We start from the raw sequence: 23,258 nt of genomic DNA on the forward strand, positions 1-23,258 counted from the left end.
GTCTAGAAGTTACAGTGTTGAAGAGTCGTAATGTCTAGAAAATACCAAAGAAATGCATATAAACTACTTATCAGAAACAGGCTATGCATATTTTTATTTGAAAAATTAAAGGTATTCTCTCCCTGGCTTCATCTGCAGTGTTGATGGTCTCATTGCTAAGTATTGAGAATGCATCTTCCAGTTGGTTGAAGTTAGATTACTCATGGTTGGGATAAAAAAGTTATTTTCTAGATACTAATTAAATTTTTGTCAATTATTTTTATTATTTTATGGTCCTAAACATGCAGTCCATCTTGCCAATCTGAATGTTGGAGAAGTCTAAAACTTGGAATTTAGAAATAATAAGGAAGGTCATAGTGCAGGGGAATGAGAAATTACAAAACACATGTCCCATCCCAGTCTTGTGCAGATGGTAACAAGGTGTAAGTAAGTGATTTCCAGTAATGGGTGTATTTGTGAAAATCCCAATCTATTGATAGCCTGTTCATAAATGGCTGAAGAAAAGATTAATTAAATTATCTGCTGCAAATTATAATCCAGTTCTCCCTACAAAATGGGGAATCTGTGGAATACTGTTACCAATATTTTTTCTATTGATTTATGCTACCGACTTGAGAGGAGCACAGTAACATAAAATTTTGTCCTCTACAAAGTGTTGTTAACAATGTACATCTAATGTCTCATTTACACATGATATCATGAGGATTTCTTGGGGTTCTGCCAAAGACAATCTTGGGACCCCCTTCTGTGTACATATTTGGTGAGCTTTGAATATTTGTCCATAATGAGGTAGACAGTGGTACTAGTCAGCTCTCTACTTCAAAGATGATGCCTTTTGGGAAACGTGTGATCATGTATGTAAATCTGAATTTACAAATGGATGCAGTTTTTCATAATGTATACTGCGATTACATTGATATGGTAGGGACTGTAGAAAAGTTCTGCATGTTTTTTTTAAATATTATAACCAAATACAATAATTATGTATGCATTATAAGTTCCACGTCGTTTCCCTTAACATCATTAACAGTCTTAGAAGTTCACTTTCTGAGTACCAAGCAATTCTGAGATACAAACCAGAAGTATTTAGAGATGTCACTCTGTGATAACACCGTGGGCTTGAGAGAACTCGCTTGACTTGGGGTCATAATTTGGCGATGCTTTGACTCAGTGCTGGGACAAGACACAAGTGCACATGATCCGACTGTCACGCCACGGTTTGTATTGTGAGGAGGTATGGGTGGCTTCAGATGTGAGAAGCCGACAGTGTGATTTGTCTAGTGCCTTGGTCAGCTCTCAGGGTGTCCTGTTACCTGGTGCAACAAGTAGAGCCGGCTGGCTGTAAGAATTGACCGCCTTTTCATCCGAAAGCAGTGTTCCCTGTAAGTCATTATCACAGCTGCTTTGTACAGTATCACAGTCCTGCAGCACAGTACAATGGTCTGCTGTTACTGTGCTGTAATACTACATTTAGCCCCATGCCTTGCCTCTGGCACAGCATAATGCATAATGTATCTGACAAAACTTAAAAAAGAAAAAAAAAAAAGGAAAAAAGAGCCCCAAAGCCACAGTGCAGCTCTTGAAGTTACACCGCTTCAAGTGAATAGAGGGGTGGAGGAAGATAGAGGACTCTCCTGACCCTTACAGGTGAATTCTTTACATTTTGAAATGTGAAAATTGTGTTACCCAACTTTCTGTGTTAAAACAATGGTATATATGCCTTGAAAAAATCAGTGGATTTCTGGGATTTTTTCCAGCGTTATATTGACTTCTGTCAGTATAATGCTTGGTGCAACCTGCTTTGCACACTGCAAGTACAGAGAGGTAATCAGATTATTGTAGAATTTGTCAGTATATATTGTAATATAAAGGTTTTTGTTTTCTCTTTTGGGGGTTGGGAAACTAACTACTTTAAAGTATGACAAAACAGAGTATAAAATTGTTCTTTAAAGATATTTTAATTTTTAGTTATACGTGTAGTATATTCTTACACTGTTAATGAATAATTCTGTGAAAACTTTCTTTAAAATACCTTGAAATACTAGTTTATATTTTAAAGGTCTACTGAAGATAAACTAATGAAGACCTATGATAATAATTCATCTTAGGGAAGGCAATTGTTTGCAGCTAAAGCCCTGCATTTCTTTCCTTCTCTTTTCATGAGTAGGAATGATGCTGTTTTCATTCATTGGGGAAGACAGGAGCCTGAAATAAGTCTGTAGCTGACTATTCTTGTGCACTGAAAGTGAGAATCTAATCTTGCTTTCTTTGGGCAAAAGTGTTGCTTTGGGACCAAAGCCATAAAGGCCACGGAGGCATTGGTACCACGTTGAGTAAATATTGGGGGGCTGTTTTTTCTTCAGTGTGTGGACCCAGCGCAGAGAACAGGTCCCTCCGCAGGCACATCCATCCCGCCAGAAGGCTATAAAAGCTAAAAGTGCACTGCTGCAGTTCACAGCTAAAATCTCATTTTGTTCTGAACTTGTTCTGATGCCACAAATACTTATACACATGTGTTAAGTTAAATCTCACACACATGATTAAGCATTTGGACTACAGTGTGTCTATCTGAAAGAATTTGGCAATTCTGTTTGCAGGGCAGAGCTTGGAAGTTGAAGGGAGACGTACTTGCACAGGGCCATCAGGCTGCCTCAACAGTGTTTAGATATTAGTTTAATCAAAGAACTGTGTGCCATTACCCCAGAATCTGTGTCAAGCTGTGGATTAGGTTTATAAAAAAAACTACAAAAGCTCCTGCTGGTTGAAAGATTATGAGTATTTAGCTACATTACTGCTGTTACAGGCATGAACAGGTCCTTTCAGTATTTTTGAATCGTAGCAGTGTTACGATTAATGAATTGTGTCTGTCTAGTTATAAATTAGACTAAAGTTAAAGACTAAGGTTTTATTAAGTACTACTGATTTTCTTATTGTTTTTGACTGTGTAACGAACTGAAATATGTATCTCTAAACTCGACTCAGAGAATATGTCAATGAAAGACATTGTAGTCAGTCAAATCTAAGAATGTTAAATCAAAAGAATTCGCAGAACACCAATAACTACCAGTAACTGTCATTATGTTAGACCTTTTAATTTCTCGTAACAGCGAGAATAGCGTTGTGAGAACATGAGATAATACACACAAAAAGAAGAAAGGGACTTCTGTTTGCAAAAAGTGCAGGGAAGTTGTTCCCATAATAAGTCATTCTATTAAACAAGAGCCATTATTGCATTCTAGCAATGCAAATGTAAAACAGAAAGTCTGTTAGGAACCAAGCATCATTGTTAATATAATATATTGTTAGTATATATATATTTTCCCTTCCCACATACTTTTTTTTTTTTGGAATTGCATGCTATTTGGTTAAAGAGATTGTGGATCAAGATTTGACACTTCAGGAAAAGTATTTTTTTATATTGTTCAAAGCTGACCTCTGCATTTAAAAAGGCTTGATCTGCACTTTTTCATCTGTTCAGAAGCATACATTTTTGGTTAAGAAATTGAAGACAATCTCTTTGTCTTTTTCCTAAGCTGGGGAGGTTGAGATAAAAAAGAATGCCTGCTTTAAAAGTCACACATGGCTGTAATTTAAGATTTTTTTTTTACCTCATTGTCCATAACAGTTGAAAGAAACCTTCAATGAAAGTTTATTAACTAGGCCAATGCCTGAGGCAATAAAGGTTCATTTATTACCAGTTTCTTGGCTGTTTTTCTTCTTCTATTTTTCCGTTAAACTCATAGCGTAAGATAATACTTCACAAAATTAAACCTTTGACCTTCTGTGGAGTTAAGTCGCCTTTGATTAGATAAAGTAACAATTTATGGTCCAGCATGAGGTTGCACATGAAATGAATAATGCAAGAGACTGAATGAGAACTGAGAATCTATTGCTTTTGAAAAGATGACTGTTGTTTAAGAAAGAATGTTCTCTCTTAATTGTATTGTAGTGATGCTGTATGCATTCTAGTAGGTTTTTAAACTGTTGCTGAAAAGTATAATATAGCCAGGCAGTTATACAGTATACATTGTTTAATTCTGTCACAATTGCACCAAGCCAATAATAAATTCACAGATTACAAAACCCCATCAAGCTGTAACAGTTAGTAATTTGTTGTGGTATTTGAAATGCGCTTTATGATTTCACTTTTTACTCTTCAGTACAAAGGAATAAATCCACATAAAGAATAACTTCATGGAATGTAAGCCCATCAGTTCCATAAATGACAAATATTATTGATAAAATAATTACATTTACACTTTTTTTTGCAGCATTATCGAACCTGCGAGTAGTTCTCATTCAAAAAATACAGTCTTAATGTTACGTTTTATCTACTTTTAACAAAACAAATCAAGAAGACACTACTTCTTTGTAGGTCAATGTTTTATTTCTGCAACTGTGTTATTGCAGAGACACATTATAAATAAAAAGATTTTTAGATTTGCTGTGGAAATTTAGATCTTTTGCTTGTTTATTTTAAATGTAATACCCAGACCTCAAAATTCATATTGCAATTTAGGAGTAGTTACAGGAAAAAGGTCTGATTAGTCTGATGAACAACAGATGGTTTGAGCCTCACATACACTGGTTCTCTCCCAGTGCAAGACTGGCAATTTTATTTCGGTTGCACCAGTCTAAATGAGGTCACATGGCTGAATTTTTCTAAGTATTCCTTCTTTAACAATATTTACAGTGCAGTTAGTTATTTAACTTTTTTTTTTTACATGACTCCTTTCATAATAGGCCTTTCAAAGATGTTAAAAAACTACCTGGATGAGCAGCTTATGCTGAACCATGCAAGTTGAATAGGAAAATACAGCTAGAAGGGCCAGACAAGAATTTCTTGATTATCCCAAAATAACAGGTAATGAAATTTTTAGGGTATACCAATGTTGTATTGGATCAAGCCAGGCAGCTTAACAGAAATAAGGCTTCTGGATGACTGTGAGATTCCAGGCCTACATTATACCTAAAGAATGCTGCTAATGAAACTCAGTATATTTTAGTAGAACATTATGGTGTAGTCTGAAGTTCCCCTTTCTGCAATCCAGTCTATGTAATCAGACCTCTGTCCTCCTGCAGATTGCTTTCCCCTTCTTGTTTTATGTATCACACTATATAAAACACCCATTAGATCAGCGACTAAGGTTAGGATCCTATTTCATTTGAAATAGCTGGGCAGCAGCATAATAAGCTACCAAAAAGGTGTACCTGAACTGCTGAAACCCATGAAACCAGTGCAATAATCTACAGTGATCAGGGTCAAGTCCTAGGAGGTAACCCCACCTTTCTTTCCCAGGCAGAGTTTTTCAGATTTTAGTAAGAATTTTGCCCAGGTAAGAACCTCAGTATGAAACCTGGAATTAAGTCAAGAAAAGACATGAATTATTTTCAAGTCAGTACCACTGAAATAAACTATAGGAAAAAGGATTAAGCATTAATTTGAAATAATGAAAGGAGTTCTTTCAGAATTCAGATGAGATTTGGACCTCCTCCCATGCAATGAATAAAGCATTTCTGCAGAATGAACTTTCCAGCAACTAAATGAAATTAAATGTAACACACTGCTGACAGTCATATTTTGGTTTTCTTCCTGTTCTATGATGGCGAAGGTAAGGTATCTTGAAAATGTTTTCAAAGTCCTAAAGAAAGAGGCTGTGAAAATGCGTATATATATATTAGTGGATTTTTAATGTACCCATAAATATGTATATATATGGTATATATAAAGAAAGGTGATAGTTGTATTAATGAAGTTATTAAACATTTATTGGAATAACTATTAGGAATTATAATTACTATTAGGCATAGTTATGTGAAGGAAGGTAAAAGTGAATTAAGGTCAATTACTTCAAAAATTTTTTAAGTGGTCCCAGGACCAAGTTTAGGCATACAATTCAAAAATGTGTATTTTGAGACATATTTGAGGCTCAAAAAGTTACATTCATATGTCCTTTTGTTTTTTCCTTCACAAATAGGGTGTGTTGTAAGCTGCTTAGGCCATCAAAACTGAAAGCTTTAAGAGCTCTCTCTTAAGGCACGTAATAGTATTTGTTGGAAGGCAGAAACCCTGGATGTGATTTAGTGCCCACCAGTAATTCGTACACATTTTGAAAATCTGTCATGATATATGACAGCTCTCTTGGGCGTTTTGCTTTTAAAACAGAATTGTTTTCTGAAGATGCCATGTTTTTTGTCATTGTTTTCCATTTCATTCAGTCATTTTTCAGCATTAGAGACCACACATACTGGGCATACTTCTGGTCTCATTCTCACCCACGACATTCTGACTTCAGTAGAGTTGCATGGGTGTAAATTAGACTAGAACTTGGCAGGAGAAAGCTTATGATTATATTTGGCAGAGGCAGCAGGCTGCAACTTTATTAACATAATTAACAGCTACAAACACACCCAACAGGCCAAAGTAATCTAGTGACAGAAGAGAGAAGGTCTTTGTAGGAAAGGATCATTCACGCTTTCTTTTGGTGTTCTGCTTCGTGTTCCTGAGTTCCTATTAAGGCTTGGAGAGCTTTCAACTGAGCTGTAATTCAAATTCATACGGCTCCTGCAAGACACCTTGAACAGACTTTTGCTGATGAGTCTATAGGAACTGTCAGCAGTACAGAGATTACTTCAGAAGCATGATGGTTGAATTGAACTTTACTTTCTGATGTTTTGCTTTTTGAATTAAATTGTTGGACAAGATTAATTGCACGCAGTAAGAGATTTAAATGAATAGTTTTATAAAGCATTAAAGTTCTAAGTATGTCACATGGGAAGAAAGCTGTAAGGTTTAAATGAATAAATGTATTTAATGCATAAAATGTCTAGGCTAATTTTTTAATTCCTTTACTAACATCTTTTATTGAAAAACCATACTTTATTCATCCATCTTAGTTATACTGCTGTGGCTGTGGTAATTTAATATTCCTGCTCTTCGCTAATCTTCTGGTTCAACAGAAGTAAACAATAGGTTTCATAAATTAAAAATACGCTCTTCAGAACATGCTTCTAAAGATAAAAAACAAGGCTGTAAACATTTATGACTGAAACAAACTAGATTGTTCAAATACTGCCATGATGTATCATGTATATCAATATGGCACTGATATCAGTTAGAATGCAAACAAGGTTTTAAATGATGTGCCCCTTCATTTCAGCTGGAGAATCCGCTTTACACCATCTGCCTATCAGATGGTTAGGAACCAGGACTGCGTATTAATGCCACATGTTCGATTTTCTTTCCACTTGTAATGGTTAGATTCATATTGCTAATAGCTGTGCATGAGCACTGTCGATGAAATTTGTGTGACGATGGAGTGATGAGATATTTATAAAGCTGCCTGTCTCACTGCATAATCAGCAGGGAGAATGCCAGACATAAACAACTTATCAATTTCAGAATATTAATGACAACTACCATTGACTTTAATGCATTGAATATTTTGGCCTGGGTACTTTTTAACTGTTCAAATAAATATTTGTAAAGAAAAAAAAAAAAAATCTAAGTGGCTGTTTGGTGTGAACCCTATTTCTTTCATTTCAGTTGCCTTTATAGGTGACTCCTCTTTATCTCATTTGAAGATAAAATTTCTGTAGTGTAGAAAAGTGCACACTTCAGAAATTCCTTGGCTACTTGTAAAAGTAAAGTGGTATTAAATAATGTTTAGGCCAAAAGGCTTTTTTGAGCAAATTAAAAAAAAAACAAACCCAAAATCAAAGTATTTCTCCAAATATATACCTATACCTGAACTTTCTAAAGTTTGGTATTTAAAAAAATAAATCTGAGTATTTACCCAAGTATGTACCTGTACTAGAACTTTAAAGTTTGTTATTTGAAAATATGCATATAGATACATAGTAGCTTATTAACCTCTTCTGTTTAGAATATATTTGGCTGCCTTTGCTAGTGAAATAAGTGAGATAAGCTGGGCCCTGCGCTAAGGAGGAGGTTTTGCCTTGTACCATACCACAGTGCAGCAGGGGTAGTGCCCAGGGGGCTCAGCAGCTGGCTCGGGACCCTCCTTGCCACTTGCTTTGCTATGTCGTGACAGTCAAGTGAGAGAAAAAGTAACACTAAAGCAGAAACTGTGCTGTATGCTGGAATTGCTGTGAGGAACGGCATTAAGCTATAATTCTGAGGATTATTCCTTACTCACATTTCCCCCTCGCTTAGACCAGTTCTTATGCGAGACACGCATTTCAGATACGTATAGTTTAAATTAATTGCTGTATACGGCAATGTAATGATTTCAGTCACTTATGCAGTTGTATGAGAGAAGGAATGAAATTACTAGTTTAATTTCTGCTTTTTTAAGCATTATCTTGCCAAAATCATACCACAGAGCTAAGCGATCTGTATTTTAGTTTCCCAGTCCCTACCCAAAGGTTATGGCCTCCTTTAGAGAGAAGCATTACGGCCTACTTTGGAGAGAAGCACTGAAATACACTTTTTTGCAAATTTTGTAGCAAAAGAGTTTGTATTTTAACAGTTCTGCAACTAGGTCATTAGCTCAGTGAGACATAATATTTACAGGCGGGCTAGCAAGTCCCGATCCAGTGTCTGTTTAATGTGGTATTTACTCTAATACTTGGAAGCACTTAAAAACTGCTGGTCTAGAAGCGCAGTCCCAGCCCAAAGTTGGGACGTCTGACCAATACATTCATCGCTTGTGTCGTATTTGAATATTCCTCCAAAGGATTGTTCTTTAAAGATGCTAGTTTTAGCTTGTCAGTGATGTATATATAAAAAAGGAAATATAGGTTATTGTATTGTTTAATGAACACAGGATGCAAACCAAAGTTCAGAGGTGCACCATCCCTTTTTCTGTGGCCTAATTTAGGGACTATAACCAAATTTGTATAATGTGTAACTTCATATCCTTCCTCTAAGGTAAAAATATCATTGGAAGCAATCCATGTTATTGTCAATACTTTCTTAAGATCAGAACATGCACAATTTGCAATAGTAGCAGAAGCTAAAATAACATTAAACCCTCGTATTTATCCAGCTTCTGATTTGTTTTTTGACTTTTGGTACATCTTCTATCTGGAATAGCAGTTTTCTAAATAATATTGATCTGCCTATGCAGAATGTAATTATCACATACTTGGTAATTCTTGTTGCACTTGGAGGTGTTAGAAGTCAGCCTGTGAGGAGGGTTGGGAGGCTGGAACTGTTTGCTAATCTTTATGCGGTCATGCAAAGAAATAAAGGAAAACGACCTTGAGTCAAGCCACAATATATGAAAAGGCACCTCTTATGTGACCTCATTCCTTTCCTTGGGATGCCAGAGATGCCTGATGTCTGTTCACCTTCTGCCTTCTCCCCACTCGATTTTGTCTTCTGTCTCTCCCCATCGCTAGCGGAAAACATGGCAAGAGTGAACACATTTTCCATTCAAGGAGGCAAAGAGACAACAAGAAGCTCTTGGAAGCAAAGGTGGTAGCAATATTTAGCTCAGCAGCCTGGGATTATTTGCTTACTTGGTCTTTCCTGCTAAATTGCACTCCTCCTATGCTGGGCATATGCCTTGGCCCTCTAGAATAGTAAACTGTGGAGTTAATTCCTCTTGAGATCCATAAGACACTTCACACTTCTCAGAGTAGCTGAAAATCAGACGAGCAGGAATCTTTAAACTAATTACACTGAGTTTTTTCAAGCCATCTCCACAGTCAGGGCAAGAATCTTGGTTCAAAAAGACTGAGGGTCTGTTCTCCTCTTGTGGCATCACAGGCTGAGGTCTGAGGTTGCATAATTGCATAAAACTTTCCTGGTTTGGTGCCTTCTCTTTCACTTCTTATATTTGGTTCTCTTTAATTTCCATCTGTGCCCCCTGGATCATTTGTGTGGGTTAGGCAACTCTTGTGAAGTTTTGACTCTGACTTTTGTCCACTACCACCCAAGCTGGGGCAAAGGGATCTGAGTGGGTAGTTACTGAGTAGTCAGTAGTCTGAGCACTGTTCGGGGACTGCAGAAAAATTATCCTGCTTCATGGAAGAGGGCAAAAACTCATGATGCTGAGTAAAGGCTGTATCTGATTTTGAGTTTTGAAGGCATTACTGGACCATTTCTCTAAGTACTTTTAACAAAGAGAACTTTTCTCATTTTTGTAGAACATTTGTGTAAATGGCTGGATGGCAGAATTTTGGTTTGGTAGGAAGAGCACTTTGACTGCCTGAAGATGGCTTTGGGATTGGGATTAAATGAGTTTAATAATTCCTCTTCTCATCGATTAATGCCTTGAAGTTTGGGGAAAGAAAAATAAGTATTTTACCAATGTTCAGCATTACTAACCTGTGTTCTAAAAACACTTCCTAGAATGCCCACATCTCCTTGCTGTTGTGTGTGAAATGAGAAATAAATGGCTGGGTTCTTTCATCTGTTACTCTTAAGTAGAAAATACAGACCTGTTTTTTTCTGTTTTTTTCAGCATGGCAAACGTCTCAGATTTAAAGTAGGGTTTTTTTCTAAGTACAGTTACATACATGGTCACCTATTCATAGCCAGACTCTTAAGACACTATTTCGAAGGTAAGCTAGATTTCTGAAAGCATGTATTTGTATCTGCAGTTAATAATGATTGTATTATGACTGCAGTTACTTGGATACCAAGTTAAGATTTAGGTTGGATATATAGGAGTAACTGTCTAAATAGGACATTAAACATTTTACTTGAAAAAGTTGATAACTTCCAAATCTAACAAGAGGAATAATATCCTGCTATGTTCTCCGTTCATTATGTCGCACGAATGAAGGAAGGATAACAGTCTTAGTCCCTACAAAAATGAAGACTCATAGAATAATGCATATTAAATTTTGTTCATACTTCTTTACAGGCCTGACAGCAGCAGCTGCAGCAGCAGCAGCTGCCACCAATGCCGCCATAGCAGAAGCAATGAAAGTGAAAAAAATTAAATTGGAAGCTATGTCCAACTATCATGCAAATAATAACCAGCATGGAGCAGACTCTGAAAATGGAGATCTGAATTCAAGTGTCGGTAAGTCTCAGGCACAGCATGATTATATATCCGTAATGCTCTGATATTATATTAAAATGGTGATCCTTCTGATCCTTCTGAAGGAAGTTGATTTGGTGTAAAAAGTTGCATATTTGTTTTCCTTTTCTTACTGCTTTTAGTTTTATTTTGTATCTGACCTTTACACCAGTGTTCAGCGTTGTTGTTACTATTACGAAAATATTCTTTCCTTTGCAGGTTACTTTTGCAGACTCCAGTTAATATTTTCCATGAAAGAAAGTGGTTTGATTGCTTAGAGTTCATTTTTCAAAGTACAGGTGGGGTGACAGATGATGGTGTCAAAGTGAAATTTAACAATGTCTCCTGCTCAGTGTGCTGGGTATCGACTTTAGGTAATTCAGAACACAAGCTTGAAAGCAAAATATTTCATACTTTCATGTGCCCTGTGACAAAAGGAAAACATACATACACAATAAATTATTGCCATGCTCTGCAGTTCCTATCGTATTTTATTTTAATAAACACATTCTTAAAATGTAGTTAACAGGTTTTTCTATTTCTTAAGCAGCCATCAGCAACTGTTGTTCTTTCTCAAAAAAGAATTGTTTCAGTATACTTACTCGTTTGTTTGGACGATTTGTTTTGCTAAAGCATACTTCAAAGCCAGAGTAACTTTTTGTTGTTGTTGATTAAATCTTTAATCATCTGTGTGTGTCTGCTGTAAAATGTTTTGTTATGCCATTTCATTGTATTGGCTCCTTTTATCATGTTGAGACAGTATTAACTCAGCAACAGAAATTCAATGACAAAGAGGTACATTCAGAAGTCTGCAGGCAAGATTGGTGTATACTGGAAAAAAATGGCTTAAGATAGGGATTTTTTGTTTGTTTTTATTTTGGCTCTTTTGTTTAGTTTTGGGTTTTTTTTTTTTTTTAGTTTTTCATCTCCTAAATACATTTGAAATGAGTCTTAAGGAGTTATGTACTAGCCTTAACATAAATAAATACTTGTTTGTGAACAGCATTTCTGTACAGTTCAGTAGGCATGGGTAGGCTATTATTTAGAAATAATGTGAATTGCAGTTCAAAGAACCGGTTCACCTAGGCACATGGTATTTTAAATAACAACAATATGGATACGTTACTGCTTAAGGAGACAACCGGATTTTTTTGTTTTCCTTTTAAAGAAAGGCTTAAAAAATGCCTCTGTGATGGTGAAGAAAATAGTCTTAAATTAATGTGTTAGTGCTCACACACCAACACCTGCAGTCACTAGAATATTAGTGGAAAGATTGTCCTCTTAGAGAGAAGAGAAGAGGGGTAGAGAGCAGGTGTCTGAAATCTGGGAGGAGGAGATAGGTTCAAATGAAGTGGAAGGACCAGGTGGACCCTGACGTACTGGAAGAAAAGTGAAGTAACAAGAAAGAGTAAAAAAATGTAAATACAAACTGGGAGGATAATGAGTCTGTACTAGAACTAGAAGCTAGTTTAAATTTTAATTTCATACTTAAATGCATGCATTATGTGAAATAAAATGTTCAAATACTGGATTATGGAGCTGTTATTCTGCTTGGCAAACCACCCGTACATCCATGGACGTGGAAAAGTTAACAGGTAATCAACATGTAAACCATGTGAAGTATTTGTAGGAGAGTGGATGGAGGGAATTTTCCTCTGAATAAAAAAAAAGGAAAAAAATCGATTTTGAAATCATTGTTTGAGGCATAATTTAGATAGCTAATCTGCTCTTACACAGCTTAATCATTTTCCTTGTTTAAGAAAATACATTCTAGCTATTTTAGTAGGGCAAAGTTAGCAAAGCAAGATTATTTATTATCATTGTCAAAATTTCCTCTCAGCCCTTTAACTTACTTGTTAACTTCAGTTAATTTTCCGATTTAACTGAATGAAGAATTGAGTTCATTTTGTTCATAAAAAAATGGCTCTTCTGAGTAGAGTGAATAGCATTCCAGGGGTCTCTGTTCCATGAGGAGTGGCTCTGGAGATGCAGTGTGCTTGTCTGTGCATCCAGTCTTGAGCTCTTCCTATGAAGGTTTTCTCAAAAATAGCCTGCATTTGTTTATTTATAATAAATCTTATCTAGTGTCCAGTGTCAGTTGTGCCTATGGAATCAGAGGAGTGATTGCTACTACTAATAATGTCAGGGTATTATTAGGTTCATTAAGACGTAGGTCTGTAGTTATTAGTTGCATTTTTGAAAATTAGCATATTGTATTATCTTGGCAAGAACCCATATTTCAAAAGTGTTGCTTTGTAGTAGGTGTGTGCATTTTTTTCCTCGCATTTTTTTCCAATTTTTTAAATGTCTTTTCAGCTAAACATTATCGAGTCCATATATTGTTAATGATTTAAATTGTGGCTTGTTAGGTGTGAATTTGAAATATCACATTACTGAATGTTGACGGGAGGAAGGACTAAAACAAAAGAAAATAACCTGATATTGGTTTATTTTTTAAATTATGTTATGTGCCTGACCAAACTGAAAAGTAACAAACCAACCAACCAGGCTAAAAGCTTAATTGATACATCTTAGCCCACACGTAACAGACTTTATTGTATATTGGTGTGCATGGATTCAGCATACTATGTTCATAGTCTGCTCCAATGCCTATGTAAAAGAAAATAAATGAAATATGTGCTCTTGAGTTGAATTGTCAGGTTTACTTCTGAATTATCTTGCTTTTAGGTTTTAATCAGATGCTTAATGTGACTTACAGAAGTCATTTTTGTAGACAAATATTGCATAATTATAGAGCACTACACAAATTTATTAACTTGGTCCTTTGAAGCAATGGCCAAAAGGTTAGTGAGTGAAGGGAGTTAAAGGAAGCCAATGATACTAATAAGTAATTATTTTATATCCCTCAGTTTTGCATGGTAACCTTGAGTTCGCATCCTCCCACCAGAATTATCATTTTAAAAGGGGGGAAAAAAGGCAAAAAAAAAAGAAATTACAGAGAAATCACAGTGAGGTATTAGCACACTGAGTAAAATATATGGCTGCAACGCCTTTCTCCCCCATCCGCAATCAATTGGATTCTTTTAGTTTAATATTTACTTGCTAAGATGAGATGCTAGTCTGCATGGTGATAAACAGTCTGCTACTGGCATCTGAAGGTGACCTGTCAGTTCATATGGACAAATCTCCTGCTTACTGAAATGTACAAAATAAATCATTAAAGCAGGCAGGTGCTCATTCCCAGATTTAAATCACCATAGATTTATGATTTGAATTAATGCTTCATTTGGTCATAGAAATAGATGCTGAGACAAATGATATGCAGTGGTTGGGGCTTCCATACTGTAGCCATCCTAATATTGATTACTGAGACGTCTTTGCAATCTCTTGTTTATATCAAGTACTGTCTTGTGACAGCTTGGCTGATACGAGCTACATTGCAGATAAGAAGGAAAAATGTCCTGGTTTCTTTTTAGTGGCAATTCTACATACAACACGCAGGGTAGATAAATTATTGCTTTTTTGTTTAAAAAATGTATTCTCTATGGCAGCAAACAAAAAAAGACTATGCTGTATGTTGTTTGGTTGTCTTTTTTAATTGCAGAATTAAAGGAATGAGAGTGACAAGGTCAAACTTTAAATTTCATTGAAGAGGTTCTGCTCTTTGTCTTATTAACATCTTAGGATGATATTAGGATCAGTTGTATATTTACCATCTAATACTCCAAAGTTATGGGTAGGTAGAGCAGCTCAATTATTTCCTTGCTGCTTAAGTACTTACTGCCATGGTATCATAGTTCATTAACCTGCAGCAGCAAAAGATAGCAGCTTTTGAAAATAAATATGTTTAACGCTATTTCTGTAGGCTAGGCTTTGCTATCTATAACTTGGTAGGAAGTACAGTCCCTATACTTTTGCTTCCTGAACATTTTGTATAATGAAAACACTATGCATACACTTTAGGGAATACTCAAAGGATTTGTAAAGACCTTTGCCACTTGCTAAAATCTGACTCATAAAACTTGTAAACAACTATCAACAATAGTAAATTAGTTGCTTAGTAGGAAGTGAGTTCATATCTATTCAAAATGTGATCTCAAAACAGATGTCCCAAGAAAGTGTCATTGTTTAAACTACATTCATGCAAAAAAAAAAATGCTATTATGTCTTTAAGGAAGTGAAGCAATCATGAAGACTTTGGTGTTCTCAGTTTCTAAACACAGTTAGGAAATGCAAGGCAACATTTTACACTTGGCTAGCACTTTAATCCATAAACAACCACAAAATGTGTTGAAAATTAAGAGGTTTTCTTGGCATGTTAGGTTTCCTATTCATCTGCGTTACCTTGCAATATTTAAAATAATGAGACAAATGCAAGGTTTCCTGTGATCTGTTGTCCAAAAGTAACGGTTGCTTGCATACTATTACTCTTTTTTTCATCTAGAATCAGAGATAAAATGATTTAGGTGAAATTATTTTTCTCCAGTGACCTTGCCCAATAATAGAACAGTACAAAATGCAGTCATTTCCTTTTTCTAAACACACGTGTCTTTTTAGAAGGAAAGAATTACTTTTATGGTTTCAGGAAAAAGTCTTGGAGACCTTGAACAAGCAAATAAAAGGAAACAGCGAATGCAGGCCACTGAGCACAGCTCTGCAGTTGCACATCTGATTCTCTGCCTTGGCAATGTTAATGAACCTCAAATCCTCCCTATAATTAGATGAGGGAATTGCTTATATTTTCAAACAGATGATGCTGCTATAATGAAACGATTGACAGGGAACTTAAGAGTGTCTACAGTAGTCATTTGGTTTCCGGGTTTTGGGATTTTTTTTCCCTCTTTCTTTTTTTTTTTTTTTTTTTTTTTTTAAGCATAAAAAGAAGATTGGCTGTAGATACAAGTCCTGGGAGAGGTAATAATTTACACAGAATGCTATGACAGGTGTCTTAGTATAGCATGGAAATAAAATGGAAGAGAAAGGAATGATGGGCAGGTACTGCAGTTTTTTGGGAGGGGGTGTCCTGTGCTTATTCTGCTTGGGTTCTTTAAAAGGGGCCGAGACTCAAGAGATGGATCCGGATTGAGTGCACAGCTGTAACTGCTGATGAGCTAATTGCTCCTTATCTCTCAGCCCCATTCATCTTCATTTTTTACCAATTACTGAGAATTATCTGTGTTCTCAGTTGGATATGAGAGTTAATCCTTTTTGGTTAAGCTGGCAGTACTGTGAGCAGATTCCAAATCATAGGGTGAAAAAGCCAGAGCAAGCTTGTTCTCAAACTCTCTCCAGTTCAATGACAGTATCACTAGTTCATAAGAATTTTTCTGTTGTTTAACAGATTACACACTGATTTTTTTTATTTTAGTACTTCTATTAATATGTATTTTTCTCTTAGCAAAAACTGAATGTGTATATTCATAGGTGGATGGACATGCTCCATTTCTAGAAATATTCACTTGCAAAAATTCAAGTAAGAAAAACAATAACTTTAGACCAGAAAAATTATTTGCAGTATTTCAGTGTTTATTGTATGTTACATAACAGTTCTTTTAACAACAAGACTGTGCATGCAACTTTGACAACATGGGACATAAGACAAATGCTTGTCAGTGACACATATCTACTTTTGTAAATTTCTTTGAGATCCGTAGATGAAAAGTGTTGTCTAGTTGCTACCAGAAAGGCACAATCATGCAGCCTTAAGGACAAATGTGTTGTGTTGAGTGTATTGTATGTCAAGGTAGAGGAATGCTTTCATAAACCTGTGCTTTAGGAATGCACAGAATACCAGAAACAGATCATTTGGTTCTAGTCAGGTCACTAAACTTTGTTTTGGAATTTTACTTGTCTTAATGATGGCAAGGGAAAAAAAAAATCTTGATTTTCATAAGGAAAATGTCATTCTCAACTGAGAATATAAATTCTCCAGATCTGCTTCCCTAGCCTTTAATTGTGATTGTTAAATTTGCTAAACAAGGCAATGAATTGGATGTTACGATCTGGACATCAGTTAGTAAATTAAGGGATTTATTAGCAAAGATTCAGCATGTTATGTTGGACGCTCAGTTGTGTTATAACGATGAGTCCCTCATCTAGATTAAATCCTCACTGTGGGATTCATTGGAACAAATGTAGACATTTGCATCCGAGTTAGTCACCTTAGACTCAACAGCCAGAAATAGGTAATTGTAAGGGTATATGTAAATAGGTAATGATCCATCTCGTCCTAAAGTAGATGGCAAAAGCAGGTCAGATAAATTGCACCTTAGAAGTTCTTAGTTGGCAACTGCTGAGTTGTAGCTACGTAAAGAAAGTTAATGAATGAACGAATCTCACTCTCAATGTGTGTAATTAGTATTTTCTGAAATAAAATTTGAAGGATTTAACAGGTATTTTCCAAGACAGTGATACAGTAATGGCAAAGTAGTGCCTGAGACACAATGAAATGGAAAAGAAAAAAAAAAATCTTACCTTTCAGTAAGAGCAGGTGAGAAGTTTAGGTATTCACCCAGAAAACTACCTAGAAATAAACACACTCAGAAGTTTGTTCTGATTGTATCAGTATATTGCTTCTGAAAAGAGTGATTTTACCTACATGAGACATACTGAGAGACAGGCTTCTAAAACTGCAGAAGCAAAAGCTTTCTGCGTGACATTTGTGCTCTGAGTCTGCTATGAAGCTGTATCAAGTTTATGGAAAAATCTAAATTATTAAGTCTATCTTGTCAGCAAGATAAAAAAAAGGCTCTTTATATTGTTTCATCACATTTACTTTATTTCCTGTTCCATGCAAGATAATCCTAATTGGATAAATAGTTGGATAATTTAATCTTCAATGTGATTTTTTTCCAAATACATGCTTTATTGTTTATTTCCCTTTTTAGTAGTTCCTTGTATGAAAACAATGAAATTTTAAGCTTTTATTCAGTTTTGTTTCATTGTTATTTGTTATCAGCAGTAAATATACTTAAACATGATATGGTGGATGTGCTATATTCAGAAATCTAAGCTTAATACCCACCTTATTTTGCTAAGTAGTTATGATAGTCTATAGGATCATCTTTCATAAATATTAATTAGAAGCTGCCTTTTAAAAAGAAAACACTAAACTTTATGAGTTCAATTTTAGAAAATAATGTCTGTGGTAGAATACGTAACAAATGATCATATTGGTAATGTGAATTGAATTATCGTCATGAAATTATGTCTTTCCTCTGCTATAGATGTGTAAATATGCTATATTATGCATCAAAATATTTTCTATATAGTCATCTAGAAAATCGAAGAAATACATGATTATTGTTGTCGTTCATATATAGCACAAAGGACCAAAAGAAATGTTCATTCTGTTCATTTTTGGAAGAGAATTGAAAAAGTGCATCCTTTTCTTATTGTGGTGTGTCTGTTCCAGAATGATGTGAACTAGGCAACATTTCATTTTGGGCTTAAAGGTAACTTGATAAAGATAAATCCTGGAGGGTTTTGTTTAATCAGGATATCTTGAGGGGGGTGAAAAAAAGAATCTACTTTCTAGAGACTAAGGCTGTATTTGCACACGTACGATGCCTGCCTCTATTACGGTGTCTATGTTCACAGAAGCATTTCTGGAGTTTCTCCAGGTAATGGCAAAAGGCAACCACAGGGCCTAAGTCAGGCACCTACTGAAAGAAATTTTCTTAAATCGAGTCTGTGCATGTAGAAAATTGCATACTGTGGCAGTTCGTAAAAACTTCATTTTATAGGCCTTTTCCCATCAACGATGTCAGCGGGATCTACGTGTAGATAGATACATTGCCCTTGTCTCAGAGTTTGCATTCAATTCTTAGAGCTTCAACTTTTTATGATCAGGAAATCCATTAACACATCTATGTGATAAAGCAGATAAATGAAGGCTGTATTGCAGCAAAAAACAGAACGTGAAATAACAACATCTTTCATGTGAAAATAAGTAATGTGTACAGCAGAGGGAGGGGACAGGCAAGCAAGGGAAGGGTACAGTCCTGTGAAGAGGTGGGCAGTTTGTCCTGTGGGTCAGAATTTCTTCTTATTTCTTTAAGCCCATCATATGACAATACAAGTAAGGCACTGAGCATGCTCTTAGGTTACATCTGTGAGATACGGACGTCAAGGTTCCATTTGCAGCCTGATTTTAACTGCCAGCGTGTAACTACTCAGACACTATAATCACAGGACTATGTATTTCTGAAGAAAACCAACTCTTCAGTTTCTCCGTATTTTTTGTGAAGTGTATTGACCATCTTCTTCTTAGCTATACTTGATAGTGTATTATTTGATATTTTTTTAAAATGTAGAATTAAGGCTATGGACAGAAGTCAGTCCTCTAAGACCTGTAAAACTTTTCTGTTCAAGCCAAGGAGGATGCTCCATGACCTCATAAAAATCCAGCCTTTTGCACAGCCTCATACAGTCTTTTACGTTGCAGAGGCAGTTTAGCCATTTCATTGAACCCGGCCCTTTCTCTTTTTGCATTAAAAACTGAAAGTTGCTGGAGTCGACACTGCTGCCAAGTGCAACCCTGTGACTCTGCTCAGGTGAGAGGAGGCAGTTGCTGCACAACCGACCCTCTGGGTATCTTAGTCGCGTACTAACTGATCAGCATGCTTGAAAAAAAGAAAGCTGAATAACATAAAATACAATTGGCAATACCTTGAAAAATCCATGTGTATTTTTGACAGTGAAGATGGAGACAATAGGAATACTTGACGGACCAGACAGGAGGGAACAGAAAGGATTTTAACACGTTTTTCTTTAACAGCAGGCCATAATCGAGACGCAGACCCTTGCATTTATTCAGTGCTGAGAGAATTACTAGTTTGATAACGACTAGGAATGTTGTTATTAAAACAGTATGTGCAGTTCATTTTCAACAGTTTTGAATTAGAGGCTGCACTAATGAAACGGATACGGTTTCTTTCACAAAGGGCAGATCTGTTAGTTAATATAGCTGCAGCAGTGCCTTGTGGACCATGCCTTTAGCTCTATTTGTATTTCACAGCATGATAAGCAAAGAGTGTTGATTTTCAAGGATCCTGCTGATGAAAGGTAATGGCATTATTACATCTTTATCTCAAAAACAGAACTGCATGGTAAATGATTATTTTTTCTCCTCCCACCCTCCTTTTTTTTTTTTTTTTGCTGTTGCACAAAAGGTTTCTTGGTTAGAATCCTTTTTTTTTATTTCTTTGAATCATTTTAGCCTTGGAAATGATATGTTATTATTTAATGTCTGCACAGCAAGCCTAAGAGCACCTAATAGCGAATGGATTGGAAGTGAAGTGCCTCCTGCTCACAGATATGGATCGGCTCAGTCACACGCTGTACCAGCTGTCATCTCAGCCATACTGCTGTGATTTAATTAGTCTGTTTATGTCCTTTCTAATAATATTTCCATCTCTATGAAAGGGCAAATGCGACAGGGACTTTTTTTCCTCTCTGGTTCTGCAGACTGAGGAATGTGGCCTACATCTGATATGCTGAAATGCAGGATTGAATCACTATTCCTGTCACTTCAAGCTGTTGATAAATTGTTCAGCCAAGAAGTGTACTTACTTCCTTGGGGTCATTCGTGGGCTAGGGGCCTGTATCTGCATAGAGGATAAAAAAAAAGACAAAGACCACAGAAAGTGGTTTTCTTTTCAAGGGATCGAGGTACACTAGGCTGATAAGCTTTCCAAAATGTTGAATTTTTTAAAAATATTTTTCTATGGGACTTAAGAATTGCTTTAGTAGGATTTGAAGAAAGGGTTTAATTGGACTTTTAATCCTGTGACCATTTTGAGAACACTACACATCATATTGGGTCATCAATATATCTTTAGAAAACAACATTCCATACAAAATGCATATGATTTTTTTATTTTTTGGTAATTCTGTTCATACTGATCAAAATGCTACCAGTTTTATAAAAAAACAGTATTGCACTATGGCCTTTTTTCCCTCCCATACATTTCCATTGCAGGACTTTTAAGAAAATCACCTAAAATGCCTAGAAATACTTACATAAAGAAAAACCTGGTCAGGCTGTTGTCTTTGCTTCAGGCCCCCAGGTGTTCAAATTCATATCTTCTTCTTTGTGGTTTTTCCCTCCCTGTTTTCTGAAAAAGATCCTAATAAATGACAATATTTGGTGCTTTCGTGACTGTTCCAAGCGATGGAGGTGATCATCTCTCATCTCTTTCCGGCTGATCAAAGAGAGGAAGGCAATCTTTGCAAATAAGAAAGAATGCTTTGGCATTTCCCAGCATGAGATTTTGTAGGCTGTTGCGAAGGAGGCAGGTATTTCAAGTTGGGGGGACCAGCTGTCCAGGGAGATGCCTGGGACGGCAGCAGGGAGAAGTAACCTCTTTTGATCTCTTCACTGCTGCAAAATGTGAGATTTTCCCTGATCATTTTGACTCTTTCTTGCTCTCTGATGTGCCTGTCAGTGACAGAATCTGTATACAACTGTCTCTTTAGAAGAGAAAAGCCCCATAGTGCTTTTTCTTCTGTTTTTCTCTTTTTTTTTTCTTTTAAGATTAAGAAGTTTCATATGAATATGGAGTGCTGCAGACCTTGATGCTGCCACTGCCACTGACTTCCATTGAAACTGAAGATCCAGACTGCAGACATTGCATACCAGAATGGGGTGCAGGCTCTTTGGCTACTGAGATCCTTGTGGAAAATTTTCTCTAGGGAGATTTTAGGGAAGGCTTGCTTCAAAATGTACATTTTAGTACACAGTAACAGTGCTTTCCATGACTTGTAATCATTTAGGTTTAGATTACATTTGAATGTTTTCTAATTTATTTCTTTACCTACACTATGGCAGAACTGCAATTCCTTTTCGCAGAAAGAAAAATGATGGCTTAATATTTAATTTTGCTTCACTTCAGAGTGAAGCTTGCCTTTCACAAGACAAGAGAGGCCTACTCCAGAATAGTTTAATGTCAATAATTAAGGCATTTTGAGCTTTCAGATGTCATATATATTTTTAAACAAAAAAGAGTTTCTCTGTCACTGCAGTTTTAGCCCTCCAAAGCCTTCCTAATAGTTAGAGCACCCTTGTTCGTTAGCAACTTCAGTCTCACGTCTTCTCAGATTTCATAATACTGCCTCATCTCAGCCATCAAAAGAGAGTGCGTTGCCTAGGTGGAGATATAAATGGATGAACTTTATTGTTGGACAACTATGGAGAATTTAAAAAACCCCACAAACACAAAACTTTCAGGTTGCAGTCTTGGATCGAGGGGACATATGCTTAATATCCTAAAGATTTTGTAGCTCATTTTTAGCTCAATATATAAATACAGCTGATTAAGTTATATTGACTGAAATATTTTGATGATAGCAAACAAACTTAGCAGTAAGCATTTGACAGCATTATTTATTAATATGATAAATGAATTGTGAGATGTGTGATTGTGTGATGATGCATTCATTTAGTTGTTCCTTTTTTTCTTTTACTAATCTCTGTCATGTTGGATTTATAAATGGAACTGAGTGACCTTTGAAACTGTGATGGGAATGAAGAGATAAACACAACTTGAAAGGACAAACCAATTAATATAAATGTGTTACACATAAAGAACTGATTTCAATCAATTGCTATCTATGTAAACCTTTGGGCACTTAGCTGAATGAAATAGAGCAAACAGATTATGTGACATAGGGACAAAATATACATTCAACTCTTTCCTAATTTACGCAACACAACAAGAAGACCAAGCTGTATGCTTCCTTGTGCTACAAAGTCCACTGAGAAGTTACAGTCCTTAAAGATTATCTTTTTCTGATAAGCAGAAAGCCCTGATGATGTTGGTGTTAATTTTAAAAAAAATCTTACTTCTGGATTTTGATGAATACTTAAAGTAGCCTCTATTTCATTTGTTTACTCTTTCAAGCACTTATAACTGAACTTCTAAAATGCTTGTGGAGTATACTTTTAAAATATCCCAATCCAGGAATTTCTAAACAGAGTATTCTTTTGTTCTACAGTTGCCTTGTAATGATGAAAACATTTATCACCCTGAAATGAATACAAATGTCTTGGGTATCCCTGTTTAAGAAAATTACAGCATCTCTCCCAACCTTATTTATTTATTTTTTTCTGAAGAATGAACCTTTTTTTACATGTGTTTTAAACTGCCTGCACGTATTGTTCTCCTTACAAGCTTAATTAGAGAATATGATCAATTTAATGTAAAGTTTTCAAAATACCGCCATTGATGCACAGGAAGGGGGGGAAAAAAAAAAAAAAAAAAAAACAAGCTTGACATTTTAAAACACTTGCATTTGAAA

The 23,258-nt window shown here is 35.8% G+C and overlaps 1 protein-coding gene across 1 annotated transcript in view; it reads left to right on the top strand.

Annotated features, from left to right (window-relative positions):
- Positions 1-10,838: 10,838 nt before the first annotated feature.
- The window catches only part of LOC104621218 (dachshund homolog 1-like), a gene marked incomplete at both ends in the record, with an annotated part of 76,137 nt that continues 63,717 nt past the window's right edge, over positions 10,839-23,258 (top strand). The window contains one exon of the mRNA XM_010287646.1: positions 10,839-11,000. Within this exon, the coding sequence (XP_010285948.1) occupies positions 10,839-11,000 (162 nt within the window). The remainder of the gene's footprint in view (positions 11,001-23,258) is intronic.

This window comes from Phaethon lepturus, unplaced genomic scaffold (genome assembly GCF_000687285.1).
Source record: "Phaethon lepturus isolate BGI_N335 unplaced genomic scaffold, ASM68728v1 scaffold6795, whole genome shotgun sequence".
In the NCBI taxonomy this organism is placed as follows: Eukaryota; Metazoa; Chordata; class Aves; order Phaethontiformes; family Phaethontidae; genus Phaethon; species Phaethon lepturus.